Source organism: Protopterus annectens, chromosome 3.part0 (genome assembly GCF_019279795.1).
Source record: "Protopterus annectens isolate FY-2018-M chromosome 3.part0, PAN1.0, whole genome shotgun sequence".
NCBI classification, from domain to species: domain Eukaryota; kingdom Metazoa; phylum Chordata; order Ceratodontiformes; family Protopteridae; genus Protopterus; species Protopterus annectens.
In genome coordinates this window covers 798,604,161-798,625,248 of record NC_056731.1, presented here as the reverse complement: position 1 = coordinate 798,625,248, position 21,088 = coordinate 798,604,161, and the positions used below count along the sequence as shown (strand labels likewise).

At 41.3% G+C, this 21,088-nt stretch overlaps 1 protein-coding gene across 1 annotated transcript in view; it reads right to left on the bottom strand.

Moving 5' to 3' along the window:
- SLC6A19 (solute carrier family 6 member 19) overlaps positions 1–21,088 on the bottom strand; it is a 251,135-nt gene that overhangs the window by 135,256 nt on the left and 94,791 nt on the right. The window contains exon 2 of the mRNA XM_044066125.1: positions 9,074–9,214. Coding sequence (XP_043922060.1) covers positions 9,074–9,214 — 141 coding nt within the window. The remainder of the gene's footprint in view (positions 1–9,073; positions 9,215–21,088) is intronic.

Sequence of the window (21,088 nt, the reverse complement as noted above, 5' to 3'; positions counted from 1 at the left end):
GATCTATGAGTTAGAATATTAAAGTGGGGGGGGTATGGGGGGCTTATCTTTAGTGTAGGGTGGTTTGTTTGGTTATGGGTGGAGGCTGTGTGTATGTTTGTGTGTGTGCTGTATGTGTATAGTACTTTCGCGATTTTAATATTTCGGTAATGTGAGGTTTTAGGCTTATAGTCTCGGTATTTAGGTCTTCGGGATCGTGTTATTTTGGGATTCAGTAGTGAATCCATATATATATATATATATCTAAAATGGACTCCCCATTGAAATGCTGACACTTGAAATGCTGATTACTGACAAGCAAAAAAAAGACCGAAAACACAGGAGAAGAGCGAATTTTGAAAATTGCTCTTATCTTATAAACATCTTTTTGCAAGGGGTTAAACAACTCCTGAACTTCCCATGTGGGGGTGTACTCCCCCGAACTTAAATATCCCAACTCTGAGATCACCCTACCTCGGAGAAAAGGGAATATTCTGAGAAATGGCGTTTTAGACTTAGTGTATATAAGTCTGATCTTTTGTCCATTCAGTCTCTGTATTTCTGGACTCACTGTAGCGGCTCCCAACATTTCAAATGGTTACCTATAAAATGTGTTTGCATTATTTATGTTCATAATTATATATCTGCATATACATGTATCTGTGTATGTGTGTGGATATGTGTGCACAAAACCATAGTATAAGCAAAACTAATATACACTTCATAAATATATTAGATAAAAACATCTTCATTGTCAGTATTATACTATTCATGCATTTTGCAAATAAACATTGTGCTAGATTCAATAAGACCTACACTAAGTGTACACAATCTGTATTCAGTAACATCCCTACCACATTTTTGTGCTTTCTAGTCACTCATAAAGATTACACTAAGTGTACACTTTGTGGTAAACTTTATGAGATCCCCTCAGTATTTACAGCTGCAAGAAAATCAGTAGGAAAACTAAAATTAACAGGACAAAGGTGTGAGTTATGTTTGTGTTGTCTGTTCAGTCAGAACAGTGAACATTTAGTGTACACTTAATGCAGGTTTTATTGAATCCCAGGTACTGTCAGCTACATTGCATCTTTAATTGATACAAAATATGGTGCAGTATAATGAAAAACTTTTTTGGAAATCCACCCTTAATATCTTGTTTCTGAAATGTGTGAAAAAGGTACAAGCTATTATTTGCTGCACTACGATTGATAGATGAACTATATAGTATAGACCCAGGCTGGAAACCCACTGGGAGACTGGGCCATCCACTGGAGCACATCTCCTCTGTATCTATCCTTCAACTTAGTCTAGCTGTGATCAGGGAACTACCTGTAGGTTAAGCCCTTCTGTCAGAATGTCATACTTCATGAAAGCAATAAGGCAGACTGTGCACAGTTAGCCATTTACAACTTGTCTCCAGCTTGCTTTCCCATAATAACCAGGCAGAAGAATTGTTTGTATGCTATTTAACTGAGTGGTATACGCTTATACAGCTGGTTAAGTGAATAGAAGCAGTCATAAGGAAAAATATGTAACCTTTCAACCAGGATCACATTGTAATTCTCCCCATATTAATCAGGTTGCATTTCAAGGTTAAAAGATCCCGTCGGTTAGAAGCTGAGTCAAAGATTTATTTTCTTAATCATTTATTCATTTTCTGATACATGCTTTATCCTATTCAAGGTCATGGGGAGCCAGAATGTATCTCAGAAAACAAATGGAGTAAATCAAAGAAAAAACTTTAGAAAGGATGCTGGTTTACCACAGAATACGCATACACATACACCCACACCCACACAGAAACACCTGCATACACACATTCCAAAGCACATACACCCACACCCACACAGAAATACATGCATGGACATATTACCATGCAGATGCACGCACACCCACACAGAAACACCTGCACACACATATTCCTATGCACATACACCCCCACCTACACAGAAACGCCTGCACGCACATAATCCCATGCACATATACCCACAACCATACATAAACACCTGCACACACATATTCCCATGTACATACACCCACACAGAAACACCTGAACAAGCATATTCCCATGCACATACACCCACACCCACACAGAAACACCTGCACACACATATTCCCATGCAATACACCCACACCCACATAGAACAACCTGCATGCACATATTCCCATGCACATACAGACACACCCACACAAACATCTGCACACACATATTCCCATGCACGTACACCCACACCCACAAAGAAACACCTGCATGCAAATATTCCCATGCACATACACCCACACCCACACAGAAACACCTGCATGAACATGTTCCCATGCACATACACCCACACAGAAACACTTGCACACACATATTCCCATGCACATATACCCACACCCACACAAAAACACCTGCTCACACATATTCCCATGCACATACACCCACACAGAAACATCTGCATGCACATATTCCCATGCACATATACCCACGCCCACACAGAAACACCTGCACACACACATTCCCATGCACATACACCAACACCCACACAGAAACACCGGCACACACATATTCCCATGCACATACACCCACACCCACATAGAAACACCTGCACACACATATTCCCATGCACATACACCAACACCCACACAGAAACACCTGCACACACATATTCCCAGGTACATACACCCACACCCACACAGAAACACCTGCACACACACATATCCTCATGCACATACACCCACACCCATGCAGAAACACCTGCATGCAGATATTCCCATGCACATAGACTGACACCCACACAGAAACACCTGCAAGCACATATTCCCATGCACATACACCCACACTCACACAGAAATACATGCACACACAAATTTCCATGCACATACACCCACAACCACACAGAAACACCTGCACACACATATTCCCATGCACATACACTCCCACCCACACAGAAACACCTGCACACACATATTTCAATGCACATGCACCCACACCCACACAGGAACACCTGCATGCACATATTCCCATGCACATACACCCACACCCATACAGAAACACCGGCACACACATATTCCCATGCACATACACCCACACCCACATAGAAACACCTGCACAAACATATTCCCATGCACATACACCAACACCCACACAGAAACACCTGCACACACATATTCCCGGGTACATACACCCACACCCACACAGAAACACCTGCACACACATATTTCCATGCACATACACCAACACCCACACAGAAACACCTGCACACACATATCCTCATGCACATACACCCACACCCACGCAGAAACACCTGCATGCAGATATTCCCATGCACATAGACCCACACCCACACAGAAACACCTGCAAGCACATATTCCCATGCACATACACCCACACCCACACAGAAATACATGCACACATAAATTTCCATGCACATACACCCACAACCACACAGAAACACCTGCACACACATATTCCCATGCACATACACTCCCACCCACACAGAAACACCTGCACACACATATTTCAATGCACATGCACCCACACCCACACAGGAACACCTGCATGCACATATTCCCATGCACATACACCCACACCCATACAGAAACACCGGCACACACATATTCCCATGCACATACACCCACACCCACATAGAAACACCTGCACACACATATTCCCATGCACATACACCAACACCCACACAGAAACACCTGCACACACATATTCCCAGGTACTTAACCCACACCCACACAGAAACACCTGCACACACATATCCTCATGCACATACACCCACTCCCATGCAGAAACACCTGCATGCAGATATTCCCATGCACATAGACCCACACCCACACAGAAACACCTGCAAGCACATATTCCCATGCACATACACCCACACCCACACAGAAATACATGCACACACAAATTTCCATGCACATACACCCACAACCACACAGAAACACCTGCACACACATATTCCCATGCACATACACTCCCACCCACACAGAAATACATGCACACACAAATTTCCATGCACATACACCCACAACCACACAGAAACACCTGCACACACAAATTTCCATGCACATACACCCACAACCACACAGAAACACCTGCACACACATATTTCAATGCACATACACTCCCACCCACACAGAAACACCTGCATGCACATATTCCCATGCAAATACACCCACACCCACACAGGAACACCTGCATGCACATATTCCCATGCACATACACCCACACCCATACAGAAACACCGGCACACACATATTCCCATGCACATACACCCACACCCACATAGAAACACCTGCATGCACATACACCCACACCAAGACAGAAACACCTGTACTCACAAATTTCCATGTACATGCACACACAACCACACAGAAACACATGCATGTACATATTCCCCATGCACATACACCCATGCCCACACAGACACACAGCCCGCAAATATTCCCATGCACATAGACCCACACCCACACAGAAACACCTGCACGCACATATTCCCATGCACATACACCCACATCCACACAGAAAAACCTGCACACACATATTCTCAAGCACATACACCCACACCCACACAGAAACACCTGCACAGACATAATCCCATGCCCCACTTCCACACAGAAACATCTGCACTTACATATTCCTATGCACATACACCCACACCCACAGAGAAACACCTGCACATACATATTCCCATGCACATATACCCACGCCCACACAGAAAAACCTACACACATATATTCCCATGCACATATACCCACATCCACATAGAAACACCTGCATGCAAATATTCGCATGCAGATATACCCACACCCACACAGAAACACCTGCACACACATATTCCCATGCACATGCACCCACACAGAAACACCTGCACACACATATTCCCATGGACATACACCCACACAGAAACACCTGCACAAATATATTCCCATGCACATACACCCACACCCACACAGAAACACCTGCACACATATATTCACATGCACATACACACACACACACACACACACACACACAGAAACATCTGCACACACATATTCCCATGCACATACACCCACACAGAAATACCTGCATGCACATATTCCCATGCACATATACCCACACCCACACAGAAACAGCTGCACACAAATATTCCCATGCACATACACCCACACCCACACAGAAGCAACTGCATGCACATATTTCCATGCACATATACCCACACAGAAATACCTGCACACACATATTCCCATGCACAAACACCCACAATCACACAGAAACACCTGCACACACATATTCATATGCACATACACTCCCACACACACAGAAACACCTGCACAGACATATTCCAATGCACATGCACCCACACCCACACAGGAACACCTGCATGCACATATTCCCATGCACATACACCCACACAGAAACACCTGCATGCACATATTCCCAAGCACATACACCCATACCCATACAGGAACACCTGCACGCACATATTCCCATACACATACACCCACACCCACACAGAAACACCTGCATGCACATATTCCCATGCACATACATCCACACCAAGACAGAAACACCTGCACTCACAAATTTCCAAGCACATGCACACACAACCACACAGAAACACATGCATGCACATATTCCCATGCACATACACCCATGCCCACACAGAAACACAGCACGCAAATATTCCCATGCACATAGACCCACACCCACACAGAAACACCTGTACGCACATATTCCCATGCACATACACCCACATCCACACAGAAAAACCTGCACACACATATTCTCAAGCACACACTCCCACACCCACACAGAAACACCTGCACAGACATAATCCCATGCATATACACACACTTCCACACAAAAACATCTGCACTTACATATTCCCATGCACATACACCCACACCCACACAGAAACACCTGCACATACCTATTCTCATGCACATATACCCACACCCACACAGAAAAACCTACACACATATATTCCCATGCACATATACCCACATCCACACAGAAACACCTGCATGCAAATATTCGCATGCAGATACACCCACACCCACACAGAAACACCTGCACACATATATTCCCATGCACATACACCCACACCCACACAAAAACACCTGCACTCACAGATTCCCATGCACATGCACCCACAACCACACAAAAACACAGCATGCACATATTCCCATGCACGTAGACCCACACCCACACAGAAATAACTGCACGCACATATTCCCATGCACATACACCCACACAGAAACACCTGCACACACATATTCTCATGCACATATACCCACACCCACGCAGAAACACCTGCACAGACATATTCCCATGCATATACACCCACTTGCACACAGAAACACCTGCACTCACATATTCCCATGCACATACACCCACACTCACACAGAAACAACTGCACATGCATATTCCCATGCACATATACCCACACCCACACAGAAAAACCTGCACACACATATTCCCATGCACAACTACCCACATCCACACAGAAACACCTGTACACACATATACCCATGCACATACATGCACACCTACACACAAACACCTGCGCACACATATTCCCATGCACATGCACCCACACAGAAACACCTGCACACACATATTCCCATGCACATACACTCACACAGAAAAACCTGCGCAAATATATTCCCATGCACATACACCCACACAGAAACACCTGCACACATATATTTACATGCACATACACACACACCCACACAGAAACATCTGCACAGACATATTCCCATGCACATACACCCACACAGAAATACCTGCATGCACATATTCCCACACCCACACAAAAACAGCTGCACACAAATATTCCCATGCACATACACCCACACCCACACAGAAGCAACTGCACGCACATATTTCTATGCACATACACCCACACAGAAATACCTGCACACACATATTCCCATGCACAAACACCCACAATCACACAGAAACACCTGCGCACACATATTCCCATGCACATCCACCCACATCCACACAGAAACAGCTGCAAGCACATATTCCCATGCACATACACCCACAGCCACAAAGAAAAACCTGCACACACATATTCCCAAGCACATACACCCACACCCACACAGAAACACCTGTACACACATATTCCCATGAACATACACCCACATCCTCACAGAAACACCTGCAAACACATATTCCCATGCAAATACACCCACACCCACACAGAAGCACCTGCATGCACATATTCTCATGCACATACACCCACACAGAAACACCTGCACACACATATTCCCATGCACATATACCCATGCCCACACAGAAACACTGCATGGCCATATTCCCATGCACATACACCCACACCCACACAGAAACACCTGCAAACACATATTCCCATACACATATACCCACACCCACACAGAAACACCTGCACACATAAATTCCCATGCACATACACCCACACCCACACAGAAACACCTGCACACACATATTCCCATGCACATACACACACAGAAGCACCTGCACACACATATTCCCATGCACATTCACCCACACAGAAACACCTGAGCACACATATTCCCTTGCACATATACCCACACCTACACAGAATCACCTGCACACATATTCCCATGCACATACTCTCCCACCCACACAGAAACACCTCCATTCACATATTCACATGCACATAAACCCACACCCACACAGAAACACCTGCATGCACATATTCCCATGCACATACAGCCACATAGAAACACCTGCATGCACATATTTCCATGCACATACACCCACACAGAAACACCTGCACACACATATTCCCATGCACATTCACCCACACAGAAACACCTGCACACACATATTCCCTTGCACATACACCCACACCCACACAGAAACACCTGCATACACATATTCCCATGCACATACACCCACATAGAAACACCGGCATGCACATATTTCCATGCACATACACCCACACAGAAACACCTGCACACACATATTCCCATACACAAACACCCACACTCACACAGAAACACCCGCCCACACATATTCCCATGCACATACACCCACATCCACACAGAAACACCTGCACGCACACATTCCCATGCACATACACCCACAGCCACACAGAAATACCTGCACACACATATTCCCATGCACATACACCCACGCCCACACAGAAACACCTGCACACACATATTCTCATGCACATAGACCCACATCCACACAGAAACATCTGCATGCACATATTCCCATGCACATACACCCACACCTACACAGAAACACCTGCACACACATATTCTCATGCACATAGACCCACATCCACACAGAAACATCTGCATGCACATATTCCCATGCACATACACCCACATCCACACAGAAACACCTGCATGCACATATTGCCATGCACATACACCCACACCCATGCAGAAACACTTGCATGCATATATTCCCATGCACATACACCCACACAGAAACACCTGTCACACATATTGCCATGCACATACACACACACTCACATACACACTACTCAGATTCTTAAGCTCACTAGTTTTCCTCATAGCTCTCAACCAATCAGGGATAAATCTCAATAAAATCGGAGATAGATCCTGAAATAATAAGGAACAATCTGGAGTACTTTTACAATATTAGTTCTATTAACCTGAAACATTGACAGAATAACAAAATGTGGATGTATATACATTTTTTGAAGTAAAAGAATTCTATAAATTTAATTATTGTCATTTATTAAGGGTAATTCAACACATTTTCTCCAAGGATCATGAGTGAAGAAGGAAAGAGCTAAAATTTGACTCAGTCAGGGATGTCCCTGAAAATAGGGGATAGTTGAGAGGTACGGTTTTCCAACGCAGATGCCCTGAATCAGAAAATCCTTAGTCTATGAAGCTACTGAGTAGAGCAGCCAAACTTAAACCAGTTAAGAGGTCCATTTTAAATATCTTACCAATAACTGAATGCAGGTAGCTGCTCTTTGATTCAACGTTACTGTAGTAAATAGTCATGAGACTGCTCCCTGTATGGGATTGTTATGTCTCCCTGTAACGGGATTATTTTGTATGAGTTTATGCTATACATTTATACATGAAGGAGTGCACATCAGATGCATTTACTTACCAACACCCCCCATGTATGGATGAATAGTATTCCATATACCCAAGCTGCCTTTCCTGAGTCTTTGTCCAATGGCGAATTCCAGATGCAGCAGTGGGATACCCTCAAGGACAAGAAGGATGAGAAAAGGGATCATAAAGGCACCTGAAATAAAATATAAAACAAATGAAATGTTTTAGTAAGAAAATGATACAAAATGATGTCTGTCTGCTCTGCTATTAAGCAAAGGAGCCACCATTATTTTTTTACAAAGATAGCAGAATATGGAGGCTTTTGTTTTTGCTGATATTCTAATCCATGCCAAATGTCTTTTGACAGTGAAGACAACTTATCTCGGATAACAGGGGAAAAAAAGCATTGCACTATAATATTCCTAAACCACTTGGTGCAAATATACTGCTGTATGTTCCATAGTATATACTGTAACAGCATGTGTGAGTCCTTACATTTTATCTTATGATTTAATAACAGAATGAATATGCAATAAAAGATTTCACTACCAATGATTTATAAAATAGCACTAAGTAAAACCACCAGGTTTGCTATGGCTTCTTAGCTAAAGACAGTGAAGGTGAAAGTAGGGATGCAGGTAGGAAAACAGCTGTTGTATCTAAGGGATACGACCAAGTTCAACATTGCATTAACTACCACATCTCTACTTCAAGACTCTCAAAAGGTTACTAAACTTTTTTGTGTTGCTAGGTTTTTCCAATCTGAATATATCAATGCATCTAAACATAAAAAAAAAAAAAATCTGCTAGGGTGACAGTGGAAGAAGGTGAACCAGGAAACGAGTAGGTAAAACTCCTTATGGAAATTTTATTTTCTCAATCTGAGTTCCTAACTAGGCAATGGGCCAGATTCAATAAAGCCTACACCAATTGTACACTGATTGTACACTGTTCTGAGATCACCACAATTCCCACAACATTTCTAGCCTGTTGTCATTCTGAGTTGTAGACTCTGGATCCCAAGCAAGATGGCTTTGCTGTACTGCCCTTCCATCTTGTCTCTTGGATACATAGGATGTCCAGCCTCCTCCGTACCTTCATTCCATCCACTTCCAAGCTCCTTCCTGTCAGTGAAGCTATGTTGAGTGCAGCAATTCTTAGTTCATGTTTGGCAGGTTGATTAGATTTATGTCCAGTTTTCATTCAACATAACTACCCTTGGTAATCCAGGATGGGCAATTGGACACCATCCAGCCAATAGCTTATTGACCCAGGGTTGTAGGGCTTTTATGGTGGCCATACACTGGCCAATAGGGACACATACACTCCTCCTACCATTAGCATAGGTCCCTGGCATAGGTTAGAGTAGGCCGGATCCTCAACCCACTTAACACTGGCAAATATCTATGCTCATTTGGAGACATTAGTCAACATGACCTATCTATTTAGATATGTATATATATGGTTATGGTTCATTTGATTTAAAGCAGATTTGATCAGGAAAAAAAAAACAGTTGGATATTTGATCTAAAATACTTTTCATCGAAACCTATAAACATAGAAACATTAAAAATGTCGTATTCATGAAATATATCTCCAAAAACTTTTTTTTGCATGGGCAAGCCTCCCTATACCCCCCATGTGAAAGGCATTGGCCACCCCCACAACAACCCCTAACATAAATATACTAACTTCACAGTCACACAACTGTAAGGAAAACAAAATACTCCTCTCACACTGAATCTCTGTTGGTACACATATGTCTAGACATAGAGATGCAACATAACAGGGGACAGCTCCAGCATCATATATTCCTACCCAAACAACCTGCTAGTAATACTGAATATATCAAGCCCAGTAAGTACTACTTCCATAAAAGCATATTCCCCTTTCCTCTCAGTATTTGTTTTATGTGAATGAATGCAATACTTCTGCACATGAGGCAAGGTAAGCACGTGACACTATGTAAGAGTGTTGTATTTGTTTGCTTGTTTGTTGGTTTGTTTGTTTATTTATATTTGTTAAGCAGGGTAGAGCACTGATTTCTTTTTGTACCTTTTGATTTTGTTGTATGTTTATGTCTAAGCGATGGTTGGGTAAGAATTTGAGGGGTGCAGTAGATGCATTTTTAGGGTCCTGAACTTAAACATCAACATTACTTACTTTCAATACTGGTAAATTAAATTAACCTTAGTTAGTTACTATAGCAATAATCCACGCCTGGGTGTGGGTAATGCTAAATTTACCCACGGTTGGCGTGGTTTGGTCCCGAGGGCGAAGCCCGAGGGACCAAACAAAGCCAACCGTGGGTAAATTTAGCATTACCCACACCCAGAAGTGGGTTATTGCTATTATACCATGACATTATTTAAGAAAAGAAACTATTACTTTTCTTAAATAATGGCATAGTATAATGCCTGTTTACTGCCCTTCCGCAGATGTCTGGCATCCACGGCAGTTCTGATGTACTGCGCGCCTGCGCAGTACACCAGAGTTGTAGCAACGAGAAAGCAAGATCTCCGTTGCTTTTCAGTCTCGCTATGTTAAATGAGTTTAACATAGCGAGACAGTTTTAAAATAAGCAACGGACATCTCCGTTGCTTATTTTAAAACTGTCTCACTATGTTAAACTCATTTAACATAGCGAGACACTAAAAAGCAACGGAGATCTTGCTTTCTCCGTTGCTAAACACTGTCTCGCTATGTTAAATGGGTTTAACATAGCGAGGCAGCTTTAAAATAAGCAACACTCCGTTGCTTATTTTAAAGCTGCCTCGCTATGTTAAACCCATTTAACATAGCGAGACAGTGTTTAAACGAAGTTATACTAATGGAAAAAAGTCCGGGCGACCGGACTTTTTTCCATTAGTATAACTCGATTTACAACGGGCACGCTGGCCAATCAGCGTGCACGTTTTGGGGGGGTCATGGTATAATGTGTGTAATATACCATACTGTACTAGCATTTCATTACAAACTCTAGTTAGTACTGTGACTGTTGTAATCTGTAGTATAGAAAAATGCTCTTGACTGACCAGGAGTGCTCATGGAGCTTTTCTCCCGAGGTCTCTGCTGAAAACATCACCCACCCAGTCAGACTTTCCCTGTAATCAAATGTCAATAAATAAATAAATAAATAAATACTAGAAATAAATCTAAAATCTGGTGTGGACATTTCCAAAGTCTGGGGTATGCCTTCTCTTGGTAAAGCCTATGGCTGTGTGTGTGTGTGTGTGTGTGTGTGTGTGTGTGTGTGTGTGTGTGTGCGTGTGTGTGTGTGTGTGTGTGTATATGTGTGTGTGCACTGAATATATTATAAAATAGCTTTAATACTCTCTTTCACTGAGATGGAACATATTACTTCCAGCAGGCTTTGAGCAACTGCCTTTTGGAAACAGCAACAAAAACAATGTATGGTTTGCTTGAATGTTGTGTTTGTTTTTAGTGGCCAAAATCTGCCTTCATTTCTACATTGTTATGGACAAGATTCAACTCAAATCAGCCTTTTCTGACATTATTTTTTCCCAAACCTGCTCAATGGAAGCTACTGACACATACCTGGAAATAAATCAGTAGCTTTTGGTGGGGGTGCAACTGACTAGACTGGTGTGTAGTAGAGAAGAATGAGGATGTTCTTGGGGTGTTTTGGGAAAGTTTAGGAGTTATGTATCTTAATAAACTGAAGTAAAAATGTTAATTCTGGGCTACAATGTATGACCTGTTTGATACCTCACATGGCCATATTTTGTGTGTATCAAACTTGACAGACACAACCATGCCCAGGAGGCACTCCAGCTGAGAATCAAACCGGTGAATCTCTTACCGTGAGGTGACAACATTATCTGCTGTTCCACTGCACCACCTGACAATAATAATAATAATAATAATAATAATAATAATAATAATAATATAGTGAGATGCAATCTAGTCTGAAGTAATTAGCTAAAAAATGACCTGAGATATATCTGGGAAACATTTAAACATTTACAGTAGTACTGCAGTTACATGACAAAGATCTAAAGCTTTCATTTTAGGAATGTTTCTAGCTCTATAAGCAACATAAAAAATCATACCTTTGAAGTTTATTGTTATATTATTATAGAAACAAAGAAGACAAAAAGGATTGTAAAAAATTGCATTTTAAGCTGGCTGATTGATAATATATATATATATATATATATATATATATATATATATATATATATATATATATCAGATATTAACAACTTTGGAAAAATATCTCCTCCCCAGCATTCTGTGGTGAACTTGTTTGACTTACCCAAGACCTGCATATACCTAAAGCAGATGTTCTAAAAGTTTTAGGGCAAGACAGTAGAGAGCCCCTTCCATCTAGCCACACTACCCTGAATGTCAGGGAATAATCTCATCTCGAGGGTTGGGTTCACCTACATCCTTACCTCAGAACACAGAGGTACTGAAAGGCTAGGAGTCTCACTATACTAGAAGCTGATAATGAGATTCTTCTGTTAGATTCTTCTGTTGAGAGGCGTCCCATGCTAATAAACCTGTCACAACCCATTCCTAGCATAGAGCAATCCTACCCAATGCCTTGACTAATCTGCCAAGTCTGGCTGAAGGTGTCTGTATCCACAGCACTACCTTTACGGCAGCTTTGGTACTGCAGGCAGGAATGCTGTGTATGCAGTGCCAGAGGTGCCATGCAGGTGGAGCTGCATGGCCATGTGGTCATCCTACAGAGCAGCTCCACCTGTGTGGAATTTGCCATGGCAAGCATTCTTGGTACTGGCTGCAATACCAACTTCCTCCTATACCTGGAGATGCTACTTTACTGAAACAGCCCTTTGTCTTCAGTGGGCTGCAGTGTTGTTTCAGGGTCGTACATTGGATGTCTTTGCCAATGAACTACTCAGTAGTTTCTTGGCTCTGTAAGCCCAGTTCCCCTTTTGGAATCAGACATAGGGCTTCATCAGTCCTCATTCATCATATGCTACCAGCTCTACATTAGTGTGCTACTCTATGTCCGAGTCCTTTTAGAATGTGGCTCATAACTGAGTCTGAAACAAGGTTTTGAAAATTCCTCATTTAGTATAGGCAAATAAAGATTTGCACAAGCCTTCATGAATGACTCTCCTAGTTTCAAAAGAATCAGTCAGCTCTCTGCATCCACACTGTATGGCAAGTATAAATTGTCAGACCACTCCTGGTAAGCCACTTTTGCAATGTATGCATCTCAGTTCAAACTGTGTGCTTCTATTCTCACAATGATAAGAAGAAGGCTACAATACATAGAGATAAATGTAACATCTTTCTGTTTACAATTAGGCTATTGTTTGCTATTGTAGTTGTTTATTTGGTATGTTATTCCACACCAAAATCCTTTCATAATCTGTTCCCATAAATGACATCTAAGAAGATGGTACCCTTCTAGGGGTCTATATTACGATATTGCAACGGTAATACATCGACCACCATTTCATCAACCCTTAAATATTGAAGTACACTTGACGCAAATGGCCAGATCACCGAGTTTGTTCACGGGGAAAAAAAATTGTTGGCAGTCACCATGAATTTGCCCTTTTCCCCACTGTAGCGCAATCTCGGAGTTAGTATTTTAGTTGGGGGGTGGGGGTCATAGCCCCCCCATATTGGGGGGTGTGGGGGTGAAGCCCCCCACTTTGTAGTGTTTGCAGTGGTGTAGCGTGTCTGGTTTGCCTGCTGATTTTTTTCCCTGTGAAAAAAACTCAGTGATCTGGCTGTTTGCATAAAGTGTACTTTTGTATTTAGGGGCCGCTGAAACAGCGGTTGATGTATTGCCATTTTGATTTTGTAATATAGACCCCCTCCTAGGTCATAGTTGCTAAGTGTTCTTCTCTATTGCCTACTCCTGGATGACTAGAATTACAGTTTTAGCAAGTTTATAACAATTGTAACCAGCTTTCCTGAAAGAAGACAAAGTTTCATGATAAAGGTAAATAAAAATATAGGATGAATTTAATTTGTCTTTTAAAACATGCATTCTCAAAACATTGCATAAGGTAGTATATGTTGCAATGCACACAGAATAAAATGTAGGGACTTTCTTCTTCTTATGTTACAACCATTTATTAAAAGTAACAACTATTCTTGTCAAGATTTGTATCTAATTCACTGAGAAGATTGAAACATAAAAAGTGCACTAAGCACTAACTAATGTCACCCTTCACATTACTGAGTGAGATACATGTTTTGCTGAAAATTTAAATAAAATATTAACTACTGTTAAAACTACAATGCTGTGTTTCCAGAACATCACCTAAATGCATTCTGATGCTTTCTGTTCCAGGTGTACCTGCAAAAAACATGGACACTTAAGAAAATAAATTTCCTGAAAACTGCATCAGAGTTGTGCCACACAGGGATGAAGCTCTGTCTATGAAGTCAAGGGTTCCAGGATCAGTTAGAGACCCATGCACTGAAAGAGTTGGCAGAGACAGGTGTGAAAAAACTCTGAATCAAACTTCCTGGGTAGAGCCAGCAACATACGTTAGTCTATTATAGTGTTAACACTTGTTGAAGAATGGTTGTGCAGCATGCACTGTAAGTACTGGGAACACGTTACAGTGTTAACATAGCCAGCCTTAGGCATAGGCCAACTAGGCAGCTGCCTGGTGCCGCTCTAACAGGGGCACTTTCCTGTATTTATTTGGTGTAGTTAGACCAAGAAGGGGCCACCAGGTGGTGTTGTGGGGGGCACCCTGGAGCCCTTTTTCTAGGGCACCAGTTGACCTAAGGCTGCACCTGAGTGTTAACATTTATTGAAGAATGGTTGTGCAGCACTGTAAGTACTGGGGACACATTACAGTGTTAACACTGGTTGAAGAATGGTTGTGCAGCATGCACTGTACGTTCTGGGTCACATTACAGTGTTAACACTTGTTAAAGAATCGTTGTGCAGCACTGTAAGCACTGGGGGAGCACATTACAGTGAGGACACATTACAGTGTTAACACTTGTTGAAGAATGGTTGTGCAGCATGCACTGTAAATATGGGGACCCATTACAGTGTTAACTCTTGTTGAAGAATGGTTGTGCAGCATGCACTGCAAGTACTGGGGACACATTACAGTGCTAACACTGGTTGAAGAATGGTTGTGTAGTACCGTATGTACTGGGGACACATTACAGTGTTAACTCTTGTTGAAGAATGGTTGTGCAGCATGCACTGTAAGTACTGGGGACACATTACAGTGTTAACACTTGCTGAAGAATGGTTGTGCAGCATGCACTGTAAGTACTGGGGACACATTACAGTGTTAACTCTTGTTGAAGAATGGTTGTGCAACATGCTACTGTAAGTACTGGGGACACATTACAGTGTTAACACCTGCTGAGGAATGGTTGTGCTGTACTGTAAGTACTGGGGACACATTACAGTGTTAACACTTGTTGAAGAATGGTTGTCCAGCATGCACTGTAAATACTGGGGACACAGACTTGGCTCTTTCAAGCTGTGTTCGTGCAGTAACCTCCGTCAAGCTTGTGTGGAACTTAGAGATTCACAGAGGGAAGGTGTAGCAGGCTATCTCTTAGGTGGGCATACAAATAAGTCTCCATGGGCTTAGGCCATATAAACCCCCCTACTCCATGGGTGCCTGAATGATAATTACTCTGTGACTGGCTGTCACCTTGTAGGGGGACAAAGTGTAAAATGATCCTTATGGAAGTCAGTGAAAGGTATATAGTCTGTTTACCAGAATGCAAACATAAACAAATTTACCTGTTGGTGTTACCAGTTTGCCTTTGGTTCTACACATATAGCAATCCAATAACATGTAGCAGCGCAGCAAAACTATTTGGTGAAGAAGGGCACTACATTTGCTGACATAATCTGTGTTATGAAATGCTAGCATCAGTATTAAATAATTTAAGAAGTGCTGGGCCTGTGAGTTACAAAACGACTTGCAGCCATGCTTCACTTTAGTGATGAAGAGTATGATTCAAACATAGTGCTGAGCAATCTGGGTAATTCAGATTTGGCCGCACTGAGCTACTTGGATTATTCTTAAAACAGAGATTGCAATTCAGAAAGAGGTACCAACTAAATAATGAACTACCTAGTTCACAAGCTATTTTATGTAATGTTGCAGTGACTTCTGATTGGGTACACTGTTTCACGAAGAGTTCTGTATCTGAGTAGTTGATAAGTACAGTTCTCTTTTAATTATGGATGTCTAAAGGAGAATAATTTATGTAGTTTCAGAAAGAAGCTAGAGCATCTAAAGGCAGCTGTGCTCTAAGCTCTGAATGCACAGGACTGTATCAAACTATGGAAGCCTCAATCTCAAGTGCAATGTTGTTAAAAATTCAACTCAACTTTGCCATAAAACTTCTTTGAATCTTGCATTTAGCCACTAGAGGGAGCTCCAACAAAAACAGACTGCACTGAGGAGTAACCTAATAATACTAAAGATACCCAACACTTTTTTTTACAGATAGGCATTTTTACGTAGTAATTAGCTGCAAGATTTCCCTTGTGGCAAAGTGTAAAATTCTGTTTTTTGAATTTCGCCCATTTTTCATATCTAAGTAATTATCTTTTACAGAATTTGCAGTTGATGGGATTCAGAGACATGGTACCTGGTAATGATTGTACAGGTCCACAGCAAAGAGCAAGGAAGGCATGGAAAAGTCTGGTGTGTGATCCAGATGCAGTGAAGGGAAACAGTGCACATGCAAATAATGCTTTTTCTTGCCATATTTTTATTTATTTATTTTGTTTTTATTTATTTATTTATTTTATTCACACACGTTATTTTATTTTAAATTGTTATAAGGCAGAGCACTAATCTCTCAATGGACCATTTTCAGAGTCAGCCTTGGAGTACAAAACAGGTTCAAGCAAAATATATACAAATAAGGGATATACATATGCAACAAAAACTGCATTGGTTAAAACAGAGTAATATGCTACAAAAGCTGCATTGGTTAAAACAGAGTAATGTAGACTGGGTACTAAGAAGGTACTCAAGCATTAACATAATGTTTAAAATAACATGATAAACAGGCTCCTAATAACTGAAGAAGTTTGTTAACAAGTGCTCGATATGAAGGAAAAGTCAATAGTCAGTATATTAGTATAGTTAATCAGTGTATAAATAACACTTAACATCATGATATTGCTTGCAAAGCCATAGAAATCCAACACAAATACAGTTCATGTGCTCAGAAAATAAGCAGACGAGCAAAAAAAAAAAAAAGTAAATCTTGGAACAGGATTCAAAATGCACCACAGTACTTACTATTACCAGCAATACACACAGCAGTACTGGCAGATAGCCTTATCCTGAACAGGTAGAAGCATTTGCATGGATGGCTGTATTACACAGGGCCCCAGTAACTGACAGCAGCCACTCACACAAACATGTTTGGCACACGTGTTTGTTTGTGTGTGTGTGTGCGTGTGTGTGTGTGTGTGTGTGTGTGTGTGTGTGTGTGTGTGTGTGTGTGTGTGTGTGTGTGTGTGTGCGTGCATATGTCTGTAGTGTGTCAGTATCAGAGTTTGCCACCCCCACACTAACTAGCACATGTTTATGGAAAACACAGGATGTCATGTTGTACAACTGACCTGCACTACATATGTGTTGGAGGGCATTTATACTACTGAAAACAATACTGACAGCAGTATTGCCTTAATATGCACACTAGAGTCATGTCAACTTGGCAAAGGTAGTTTCAGTGAATGTAACAAGTTCATAAAATGTTCTCTGAATCTGCCATCGATAAACATCCAAGGCAATGTTTTTGTGCCCATCATGTATATATATATATATATATATATATATATATATATATATATATATATATATACCAACTATGAGGTTTCACAACAGTGGTAACAGAGGCAAACTCACTGTCAAAGAATGTGAAGCTAATGTTATATCGACAGCACAAATTGACAAGCCATACTTTACTGAAAGCCAAACACTGAAAACAAAATGCATTGATTCACAAATGACTGAAAAGAAAATAAAACCCCTGATAATTATATACACCAAATCAGAGACTGCAATACAGTGGGGAAAGGGTATATTCTCCATCCCCCCTGTACCTTGATCTCTAAGTTAAAATGCTCGCACTTTTTGAGCAGCAGAGTTTTGATTAGCTGTGTTGGCTTTCCCCACCATCAATGAAAACACTCCTTAATGAAAGACTCTGCTCCCCAGTAAATGTAGTTTCAGGAAACATACTTCAATTATTTCATATTCACTGACAGTACCTTCAGCAACCTGATATGTTCCTGTGGACAGTTATGGGACACTAATAACAGTGCAGCCTGACCACCAGCCCACGTATTTGCTACCTCTCTGTGCATTGTTGCTGCCATAGAAATTCAGAGTGCTATGTGTGGTTCACATTTTGTGTGCTGCCAGGCCCCTAGCTCCAGTACTATAATTCTGCATAACACAACAGCTGAGATACCATGTGCTGTGCCTCGCACAGGCTGCAACTTTGCCACTCACTGCACCACTGTCCATCCTTATCAAAGTGCAGTTTACTGCATGAGTAACAGCAGTGTGATTCTAACATTGTATCACATTTCCATCATTCTATGGAGTGGAATGCATTCACACAGCTGCTAGTATGGTGTGACAACAATACATCTGAATCTTATCTGAATTCTACTGCCCCTTAGATGCTATTGGAGATAATCTTAATTCAGAACATGCCAACATTATAATCCTAGTTCAGCCTGGCTCCATATCATAGATGGATCAGATCCTGACTGTGATCCTGGTGATCTGACTTTGATTAGTATGCTGGGCACTGAAGAAGCCAAGTGGAGGACTATGGAAGTGAGCTGCTGAAACCAGCTCTCCCCTCCTGGAAGGGAAGGAGATGGTCTGACCCACCGCAATGTGGACACCTATTGAACTGAAGATATCTAGCTGGCACAATAATAAGAACATGTGCTTGGTCCCTGTCAAACTGTGTATATAGTAACCTTCATGGGAGGTATCTGTGGGAATGTGCAAAAGTTCTGGAGAAGGCACTGTATATCGTCATATCTGCAAGTATGCAGACAACTGCCTAGCCAAGGATTTAGGACCCTTTAAAACAAAACCCCCTAATGGCTGTTTGGATAGTAGTCTCTCACAACCACCAGTCAGTCTAAAATAGAATGATGGGTCTAGTTCATAGTGGGATGGCTCATGGTTGGCAGAAAGAGGGGATAAAAAGTCTACAAAATGATATTAATTCATAGCCGAGTAAATAAGTTCAGTTGCGGTTAATTCCTTCATCCTGTTTTTAGAACTAGCTCAAGAATATAACTTTTCCTAATCAGACTTTTAATAATAGGTTCCATCAAATCGATAGAGGCTCATGCCTTATATTATTACAGTCATACAGATCCTATTTTCTATTAGGAAACTAACATCCCCTATAAAGATGGTATATGAAAACATGCTTGTATTGTCCATATCAAAAGAAATTTCTTGTGCTTAAGTCCAGAAAGAGGAGATCTGTGATCCCCAAAATGCTTATAATTTGAAATACTTCAATCTAAATACTTAACAGCAATTCAAGTTACAATATAAACATGTAAAAATAAACAATAAAATACATATGACAAGTAGCAAAGTTTTGATTAACCGGCATTAAAATGAATGTATATGATCTAAAAATGAGAGAGCAGACTCTAACAGAACTTTCCAAAAAATAAGTCACAAACCTTTTCAAACAGGTCATAATTTGGGCGCTCTTAAAAAAAGTCTTAAAAATCCCCACTTTTAACTGCACTGAACTATGTTTAGTACTTATAATTAATCAAGAAATTAAGCAAGAAAAAATTACTATGATATGGCCCTAATAAAAATGGCTCAATAAATAGACTACTACTGTGTCTGAAGTATTATGGAATGCAACTGCACTCTTGCAGTCAGAGTAAATTTGCAAAATTAAAACAAATTAGTGAGGCCGTGGTGGTGCAGCTGTTTGTGTTGTCACCTCAGAGCAAGAGGTTTTCTGGTTTAATTCTTGGCTGGAGCACCTTCTGTGTGGAATCTGCCTGTCCTCCCTGTGGTCGAATGAGTTTTAAAGACATGCA